We start from the raw sequence: 10,671 nt of genomic DNA on the forward strand, positions 1-10,671 counted from the left end.
TGAAGCAATTACACGTTTCCACTAATCATGGTATAAATACTGGGGGGGTTGTTCCTGTATAAAATATGCATACTTTGCACATTGTACATACTATATGGAGAAATAGTAAGAATAGCGTGGTAGTATGCTATTTTGAACATAAACAAAAAAAAAAAAGTCCCATTTTGTATTGTCATAAAAGTTTCTTGAAACAATACAAAACATGTCTAAAAGCAGAACATTTCTGTAAAAAAAAAAAAAAAAAACGGTTAAAGGAGCTAAAAAAGTGGTGCAGCCAGGAATCAAAATATCATCCATTAAAAAGGAATATAAACTACACTCACTCTATATGAAAAACATAGTTATTATAATTTTAATTAAAAACATCACAGTGTTTCAGCCGCATACAGGGCCATCATCACACATCAAGAGGAACAACAAGAGCAGGATGTTGCCTTGATGTCAGGTAAAGGCCCTGTTGGTGGCCGAACTGTTGTGATAAACTCTATTTTTCGCGTGTAGAGTGAGTTTTGCACCTTCTTGTTTTTAATGTTGAGAAATTTTATAGAGAAAAAATAACTTACGTGTATTTTGGCAAAAAGAACAAACAACATGATTTATGTTTTTTTATTTTCTCTCTTTTAAACAGAAAAACCTGCTATACGGCCATCCAAAAGCATGGACTCTCTCTGTTCTCTTCCAGCAGGTGGGGCTAGATCTCCATATACTTGATATGTCATTGCATTTTGCATTTAGGGCAATTATTATTGTTATAATAATGTAATTATTATTATGATATATTATTACAGTTAGTCGCAACTGTTTATGAGTTTATTGCTTAAGAAGTGCATTTGATGTTTCATATATTTATCACACATTTAATATTTAACTGTATTTCATAATATTAATATATATATATATATATAATTTTTTTTTTTTTTTTAATTGGTTAGATTAGGGTCCCTCCGATCAGGTCCCTTAGGGGAAATTTTTCTTGGATTCGGATGCTGTGACAACATACATGTAACATACACAACAACACAATCCAAAATCCAGCACACAAACAAGGAGTATATAAACATGTTTTTACTTTATGCAATATACATACACATATATACAGTATACATACAAAAAAACAAACAAACAAAACAGTAATGAAAAACAAAATAATGACAGTGTTTTACATTTCACCTCCTTTTCACAGCCAAATAAAGAAAATAAGGAACACTGAAAAGGTCTATGTATTACACTACAACCTGTGTTTTATCATATACTGTAGCCCCCAAAGTGTTTTGACAAGCACAGTTGAAATGTATCAATGTCATTGCATTAGATAACAAAATATGAAAATATGAAAAGTGGGATCTGCAAACAAATAATGCTAGAAATAACTTCACTTTAGCCATTTTTGCAATAACTTTTAAGGCCGAAACATACTCTACGCAAGTACATGAACACAGATGACATCGCTTGGCTACCACATTGCCGTGCATTCATGGGTTACCGTGGCGGGAACAAAACTCAAGGGGGCGATAATGTTACCTTCAAATTTTTGTGCCATTAAACTGTATGTGTCATTATTCAGGTAATTTGCTATAAATATACTGACTTACACTTACTTACACTCAGCAATTTTCTCTTCTAACTGTTGTTCCGCCACGACAGTAGTTGACTTGAAAGAGAAAACTCGCCCTAGAAGCGGACAGTTCACACTAATCTCACTATAGCGCCCCTTGCGGCAACGCTGAATATGCAACATGCACTAGCGTTGGGTTATGAATTGCCTCTGACACATTTCAGAACGCAACGACGTGTGAAATCAAGATGTTTCTGCATTCACGTACTTGCGTAGAGTATGTTTCAGCCCTTAGTCCACTCAGCAGCCATCTTGAAAACACTCCATGGCGGCTACTTTCTATAGATACAAGCGGCATACAAGTACAGCTCCTACAATAAAATAACATATTTCAAATAAACAGTAAAATCTGACAACAGTGGTATCATAAATTGTGCTGCTTTAGCTCATTTCATGCAAAAAAAGAAAAAAAAAAAAAAAAAGAAAAAAATTCTATTTTTCAGATTGGTCCAGTTAAAGCGCATGCACATTCTCAAGTTAAATGACGAGCGATGTCTCTATTTAAAAGGCAATTGGCTCGATCAGCTCCCCATTTCACACAGGTGTCCTAACATTGTTGTCTTTGATTTCACTCCACTTTAGATGAGAACAAGGTACCCATTGCGGGAGGAAGCAATGGAATCTTCGCCCCAAGTCTAAAATCACGAACCCTGGGCTCAGACATAAACTACAACTTGAACAATAAAGATCAAAATTGGGAGTTTGAACAGGATACAGCTTCTGAAGGATATCAAGGACATCAAAGAGCACCAAATGCCTCTTCCATATCTCTGGCTTCATCATCATCTTTGCAGAAGACTCTTCCAGAACAGCTGAAAGTTTTCAAAGGTGATGACTGCAGTGGCTGCCAGCCCACATCTCCTAAAAACCGCCGGATGTTGTATTCTGGATCTGCCAATAATGGATCATCTAGACCGTCTTTTCCAGGCAGCCTGTTTCCACTGGAGTCCTCGCCACGGCACCAACGGAAGGCCCTCAATATTTCCGAGCCGTTCGCCGTGTCTGTTCCTCTGCGCGTGTCTGCCGTTATTAACTCTAACAGCACCCCCTGCAGGGCACCAGGGAAAGAACGGGACAGAGGTTTAGGGGGACTTTTCAAGCCCACAAGAGAGGCTGGACCTCTGGAACCCCATTGCTGCGACAGTTTCAGCAGTGCTGGAATCAGGATCCCCATCAGTAGCAACAGTGGGAACTTTGGGTTCACAGACTGGGAGATTGGACTGGGGGGTGCTGGGTACAGAGACAACCCGCTTGGTGACAGCATCAGAGGCAGTGGATGCAGTATCTATAGATACAGTAGCTCTTTCCCTGTGGAAAATGAGGAGACTCAGACTGGGGAACGAGATATTACTGATGCAATCACTCTTGGGACAACAGAGAGTATGACCATTGTAGAGAGTGCGTGAGCATGGTTGTCAATATACATTACATGTGTGAACAATAAAGTATATTTTAGTTATGTTATTATTACTTTATTTCTATATTTAGAAGTCACTAAATTAGATCAATTATAGATAAATTAATTCGATTAATTATTATCAAAAAAATGTTTTTTTTAATTTTATTACAATAATTAATTTAACTGAATTTTTAAACAATAATTTCAAAGGTGAAGTGTGTAAATTTTTTATTATGTTAAAATAGTTATTCTTATCCCCAAACCCCAAAAAGTGTAAACTGTGGCTCTTTAGCGATATCAAAACACTTCTTTGTCTATTTGAGAATCCTGACCATGCGTTTCTGGCACAACTCACCACTTAACCACCATGGTTCGATGCGTCATTGGAGAAATTAACTAGCCAGCCACAACTGTTTCCCAAAACCATAGTAACTCATAGTAGTAACACATTTGTCATTCGAAACACGTTGGTTTAGCAATATAGAGCTGTCATTAATTATGTTATGCTGGGTCGGCATAAGGAAAATGGCATTTGCATTTACCTCACGTATTAAAATGCCACTGTCTGCAAAAATGAAATAAGCTGTTTTCTTAAGTGCATGTAAATAAGGTCAAAGGTCTTGACAGAATGAAAAATATAGAATGAAAGATATGGAATGAAAGTTATAGAAGCCTCAGCGAAGGCAATGATGTCAACACCACAAACAAGAAACAATGCTTCTAATCACAGGTGGAGAGCTGTAGTACTAACCACACAACTTTGCAATGCTGTTTGTGAATGTTCGTTGGAACTACGGTTTCAGGAAACACCTAATCGTTCTACTTTGTTGGTAACGATAGCACTTGCAACTATAGTTGGCTAGCGATGCTTTTGTGAAACATATGCCCAACGCAACAGCGCTGGCTAAACCAAAGGCGTTAGTTTAAGGTGGGACTGTCTGTTTGGGACTGACAGTTAGGGGGAGTGTTCAGGAAACACACTATTTTTGCAATTACCATTGGTAACTCTAGTGGTAAAGAAATTACACACATAATTTTTAACTAATTAAATCATAATGAGTTAGGAAGTTGTTTTTTTTATCCTGACTGTGGCATTGATTTCTCTGTACTTTCTTAGGCAAGGATGCAGAAGTGAGAGAGCTGATTGCCAGAGTGGAGAATTTTGAGTCTCAGGTGCCATCTGAGACAAAAGCAATAATTGATAACAAAGGAAAGTCTCAGTCCTCTGGGGAAGAACTGGAAACTAAATCAAAACAAGATACTACAAAATTGGACAAGCTGGTATGATTTTGAACAAATAAAAAACATATGGACCATCTTTCAATTGTCCCTTGAACTTTTATTGAGATTTAAGTTTACCGTAAGTTCAACTGCAACTTACCCAAGCAAAACTCACTATGCAAAACACATTGCTAGGATGTTGTGGATGGTTGCCAAGGCGTTGCTATGTGTTTGCTAATGTGTTCTGAGTGGTTTTTAGCATGTTGCTGTGCAGTTTCAAGGGTGTTTTAGGTTGTAGCTAGAGTATTGTTAGGTGGTTGCTAGGGTGTTCTGGGGATGCTGCAAAAGAGCCCATCCCTATTGTAAAGGCCAAAGTATACTTCGGGTGTCCGCCTTGCGGATCGCTCCACGCACAGTATGTGTGAAGCAAATTGCAGATATTCTTGGCCAGCGGACGTGGTCCTTGTCTGTGCGCATCATCTGTGCATGCGCTGGCCATTGACTGCACTAAAAGAGTGTCACAAAGCAGTTGTAGTGCGCATGCGTCGAATGCATTCCTATTCTTTCACGGTCAGAAAAGTATACTTAGAAAGGCAACGTGGTCGGCTGGGCGCGATCCGATACGGAATGCGGAAAAATTAAGTATACCCAGGCCTTAAGTCTCTGTTATATTCTGGTCCCTAAATATGGCTTGGGCCCCTCTTTAAGTATTAGTAGTTTTAGTGTGAGCAGTAGCAATATTGATGCTTGCCTTAGCAATCATTTAAAAGACTGCAGGACTAGTTTTACTTTAAAGGTGCCTATGAAAAAAAGTTAGTGGTAATAAACTAGATTGGTAAATTTTCTGATGGAAGAGTGAGTTGTGCTTGTAGTGGCAAAGTTCACACCAAAATGTTCCACCAAGGGCCTCAGTAAACTGCCCCAAGTCAAAAGAGCTAACCCCTATGTCTCTACGATTTTCTTGTGGTGGTGAAATATGGCTGGGGAATGCTGCTATACAGTTGCTAGGGTGTTTTTAATTGTTTCTAGGGTGTGGCTAGCCAGCTGCTCAGGTGTCACATAAAGGCTGTTTGCTAGCCTAAGTGAAACAAACCTGCCTCCCATGTCTCTACAATGTTCTTGTGCTGAGATATGGCTTGGGCATGCTGCTATATGGTTGTTAGGGTGCTCTGAATTGTCGCTAGGGTGTGGCTAGGCTGTTAGTGTTATATTTTAAGGTTGTTTGCTGGAGTCAAATAAACCCACCAGCAAGTCTCTATGACATTGTTATCAAGAAATATGATCACTTTCCCAAGTCAATGGGATCTTTTCACCTGATTTTGTTCCCCCTGTCGGACTAAAGCAAGCACCACTAATTATTCTGTTCAACTCAGTTCTACCCATCCTTATTTATCTATTCTACTAAGCTGCTGCACAATCTGCTTACAGAAAGATAATTGTTGGAAAGCATGGCTTGATCAGCCCTCACTTGTTTTTTTCTTCTTTTTTGTGTTTGCAGGACACTGTAGTATCATCGTCTGGCACACATCAGAATATCAGTACTCAGTTAGTATCAGTTAATGTCACTGAGACTAAAACAAACATGCTAGATGAACAAGTGAAGCCCAGCTTCACCAAGATTACTGGAAATGAGCACACTCTTAAGCCAAGTGCTCAAACGAGGAGAAGTAGTTTACCCTCAAGCACTATATCATCAAAGGGACTCTTTCTGGACCTTACCAAAGACTTAACGCTCGTTCAGTCTGGTGCTACTATGTTTAATTCTATTGTGAAGCCTTTCCCTGAAAGGCTGCTGTCATGTGATGGTGGCTGGAATTACCTGGATATTGACAGGACTGACCAAAAGAGCCAAGAGTCACACGACACAATACCAAACAATCTACAACTTTACCCATTTTTCCACCTGAAGGAAACAGACATTCTCCAAGATGCAGACCCTTGGCCTTCCAGTGAAGAAGAGCTAAGAGCAGATTGTGCTAAGACAGACAACACTTCCAAAAGTGTCTCAACATCTAATTCAAGCAGTGATGTAAAATCAGATGTTCACACTGCTCTTCTCTCAGACATAAACAAACCACTGGTAATGAAGGATATTTCTGAAAAGAAAAATGAGGAGGTTCAGCATGAAACTAGGAAACTTGACTTAACAGGAAGAATCAAGGGAAGCTTGGAAAGACTCTCAGCATGTCTGAATGAACAATATCTCACTTTGGAAATTTTGTATCAAGATGATGCAGACAGATGGGGAAGTAATTTGTGTGGGTTGGATCTGGTTGAACCATGGGAGGACTTGTGTACTGCCAAGCAATGGGTGACCAGCCCTCTGCACTCACCAAAATCTGAGGATCTCTTATCCACACTGGGAGAGACTACACCATGTCAAGAAATTCAGAGCAAAATTATTAGTAAACCAAAAGTGGATCACCTGTCTAATAGCAAGATGGCTGAAGCTAAAGAACCAGCTGTGGGCAATGACATTACATCATCTCAAACAGATGTTGCTGTGACAGCTGCCAATGAACTTGATAACTCTGACCTCCCAACAGACAACAAAAATAAAGACAAAGATGTAACAAAGATTTTTGACAGTGATAACCTCAAATGGACTGAAGACAAAGATCACAGCCAACTAAGGATTCCAAAGGTCAAGGTATTCAAGACATCCACTGATCCAAATGAGACCACTGCACTGCAAAACATGGGCAAAGCAAAACCGAAACGCTCTTGTTCCACTCAGAAATTTAATCGCCAGACGTCACATGAGTCCTGCATTGTGGCGAGAAGTAATGAAAGCATTATACCTAAACACAGGCCATGCTCCCTAAACCTTGATTTAGGACCCAAAGGTGTCAGAGACATCTCTAATTGTCAATATCTGAAAAGTACACAACAATTAATTGCACAGGAAGGGGGAACACCTGAAGCCAAGAATGGTGGTTCATCTCTAGAGTTGGAGCAGTTCCTGAGTGGTTCTCAGGCACCTTTGCGACGTAACTCTGCGCCAGTAAGCGTGTCTTCGGTTCGTACCGCATTCATGATCAAAACCTGCCAAGCAAAAGCTGTGCCTGTTATCCCACCCAAAATTCAGTACAGCCACATACCTCATCCTGTACCTGAGGGGAGAACTGATCAAATCAATAAAGGTACATCGGAAAAGACACCTGCCAAAAACAAGTTGGGAAAAGCAGGTTCTGCACCTCTCCTTCAGAAAGTCAGAGATCCCAAAGAGGAGCAGGACATTTATGAACCACGAAGAGGGGTTCAAATACAAACATTCAAGGACAATGCAAGTGAGACCTGCAAACCAGCATCAATCCCAGATCGCCCAGTATTGAGACGGAAGCGATCCGCAAATGGGGACACATTTATGGACCGTCCTAGACCTGAACGGTCGACCCTGCTTCAAAGGTCATCCTTCAGAAACCGTCCAAGGCCTCAAAGCCTCATCCTGTTTAGCCCCCCATTTCCAATCATGGACTATCCTCCAGTAGGGGATGATGGTAAACTAGTCCTATCTCCTATTAAATCTGAAGCATCACCGTTTGATGTCTATGCAAATGAACTTGCTGAAACCCTTGAAACTCCTGAGGGGGTGACTATGCGTAATAAAATGACTTTGCCGAAGAGTGGCCAGAGGCTTGAGACCTCAACGAGTTGCTTCTACCAGCCACAGCGGAGGTCAATGATATTTGACAACAGAAGTAACAGGCAAAATGAGTGACCTTTTAAAAGGTCTGACTATTGTCCATCATTTGATGTCTAGTGATTCTTTGGGTTATCAAATGTAACCTAGTATCATTATTACAATATACTCAACAGAACACACAATGATGTTTGGAAATCAAGGTGCCATTAATCCTGATAATGCAGAATTGTAATTATTATGCTTTGTGTAAAATATAGCTGCTAAGGATTTATATCAAAAATACACCGGCAGCCAAAGGTTTGGAATAATGTACAGATTTTGCTCTTATGGAAATAAACTGGTACTTTTATTCACCAAAGTGGCATTCAACTGATCACAATGTATAGTCAGACATTAATAACGTGAAAAATTACTATTACAATTTGAAAAATATGTTCAGAACTTCTTAAACTACTTCAAAGAGTTCTTATCAAAAAATCCTCCACATGCAGCAATGAGAGCTTTGCAGATCCTTGGCATTCTAGCTGTCAGTTTGTCCAGATTCTCAGGTCACATTTCACCTCATGCTTCCTGTAGCTTTTGCCATAGATGTGGCTGTCTTGTTGGGCACTTCTCATGCACTTTACAGTCTAGCTGATCCCACAAAAGCTCAATGGGATTAAGATCCATAACACTCTTTTCCAATTATCTGTTGTCCAATGTCTGTTTTTCTTTGCCCACTCTAACCTTTTCTTTTTGTTTTTCTGTTTCAAAAGTGGCTTTTTCTTTGTAATTCTTCCCATAATGCCTGCACCCCTGAGTCTTCTCTTTACTGTTGTGCATGAAACTGGTGTTGAGTGGGTAGAATTCAATGAAGCTGTCAGCTAAGTACATGTGAGGCGTCTATTTCTCAAACTAGAGACTATGATGTACTTATCCTCTTGTTTAGTTGTATCTGGGCCTTCCACATCTCTTTCTGTCCTTGTTAAAGGCAGTTGTCCTTTGTCTTTGAAGACTGTAGTGTACACTTTTGTATGAAATTTTCTTTTTTTTTTCTTTGGCAATTTCAAGCATTGTATAGCCTTCATTCCTCAAAACAATGATTGACTGATGACTTTCTAGAGAAAGCTGTTTCTTCCTTTTTTTTTTCTTTTTTTTTTTTTTGTGTGTGTGCTATTTTTGACCTTATATTAACCTTAAGACATGCCAGTCTATTGCATACTGTGGCAACTCAAAGACAATGTTAAGCTTCATTTAACGAACCAAATAGCTTTCAGCAGTGTTTAATATAATGGCAAGTGATTTTCTAGTACAAAATTAGCAAATTAGCATGATTACTCAAGGATAAGGTGTTGGAGTGATTGCTGCTGGAAATGGGGCCTTTCTAGATTTGATCAAAAATTACTTTTTCAAATAGTGATGGTGCTGTTTTATACATCAGTTCCTGACTATACTTTGTGATCAGCTGAATGCCACTTTAGTGAATTAAAGTACCAATTTCCTTCCGAAAAAGCAAAATCAGTACATTATTCCAAACTTCTGGCAGCCAGTGTAGTTTCCTATCTTACTTTGTAAAAAACAATCCTGCCCTTAGGAGATCCCTGGGTGCCTAAAAGTAAGTACAGTTTGTACTTGCATATCTCAATTTAATTGACCCACTTCCTACCCATGTGGGTCAATTTAATTGACCCATTCCCTACCCCTGTCTGTTGCTACTTTACCTTGCTTAGAACATATTATGTTTACAATCAGAGACATGCACACTGTCAGAAAAAAGGGCATTACCATCAAAGGTAAACTCATTGTACGATTTACATGTCATTCAAAATGTATTTGTACTTTATCTGTCCCTAAAGGATACATACAGTATTAGTACCTCAAGGCATAAAAAAAGGGTACAGTGGGTATACCTTTGGGGATACTACACCAGTGACATGCTGTTGTACCCCTAAAGGTCAAATTTTTGCAATTTGTCTTTTCTGACAGTTTATACAGTAAAACGTCTTCAAGCTACACAATGAAAGTAGGTGTCAAGCAAGCCAGCCAATAGGAAAGGAAAACTACAGTATTACAGTTGTTATTGTACAAAAGGCAACAATCAAATACTTATTTATTCAATATTGTTTTGTTGTATTGTCATTTCATTTTGTATACTCCATTTCCAGTATTGTATGTATACAAAACTGTATTTCAAACCCTTAAAGAGTAAAACTCAATTTGTACAAATGTTTAGGGTAAATAGTTTAAAGGTCAATGTTCTTAAATACTTCAAACATTATTTCTTTCTCTCTTCTTCTTTTTAGTAGATACTTTCAAGTATTTTCAAATCTCCTGGTTACTTGGTTAGCAGAGATATATGAAAAAATAGGATGGGATGGTGAGGTAAAAATGGAAAGTATAAAGAAAATGATATTTTATTTAAACAGTAAAGCAGAGAAGTTTTGGCTATAGATTTTGAAACTAGGCAGTGACTAGGGTGAAAGATCATGAAAGTTGTCAGTTATTGTAACCAAAGAACACTAACCTTATAATCTGCTCTTTTTTATTATTAAAATTGATTTATTGTATGTATTCCTTCAAAACGAAATAATAAAACTGCTTCATGTGTAATGTGTACTCTTTGACATACAGGTTAACACTGATTTAAACTAATTTATTGGAAAGGTTATTTAAGGACACCATACAATGTTTTATTATTGTATCTTACATTTCTATTTGCATATTTTTCTGTGCCATTAGTACTACGATATATACATTAGTATTTAAACATGTGGTACTATTTAAATATAGAATATATAAGAACACACAGTG

The 10,671-nt window shown here is 38.4% G+C and overlaps 1 protein-coding gene across 1 annotated transcript in view; it reads left to right on the plus strand.

Annotated features, from left to right (window-relative positions):
* LOC127425936 (rho GTPase-activating protein 31-like) overlaps positions 1-10,470 on the plus strand; it is a 66,191-nt gene extending 55,721 nt beyond the window's left edge. The window contains exons 9-12 of the mRNA XM_051672285.1: positions 629-685; positions 2,198-3,013; positions 4,132-4,295; positions 5,734-10,470. Coding sequence (XP_051528245.1) covers positions 629-685; positions 2,198-3,013; positions 4,132-4,295; positions 5,734-7,956 — 3,260 coding nt within the window. The 3' untranslated portion in view covers positions 7,957-10,470. The remainder of the gene's footprint in view (positions 1-628; positions 686-2,197; positions 3,014-4,131; positions 4,296-5,733) is intronic.
* Positions 10,471-10,671: the final 201 nt, after the last annotated feature.

This window comes from Myxocyprinus asiaticus, chromosome 3 (assembly GCF_019703515.2).
Source record: "Myxocyprinus asiaticus isolate MX2 ecotype Aquarium Trade chromosome 3, UBuf_Myxa_2, whole genome shotgun sequence".
Lineage (NCBI taxonomy): Eukaryota > Metazoa > Chordata > Actinopteri > Cypriniformes > Catostomidae > Myxocyprinus > Myxocyprinus asiaticus.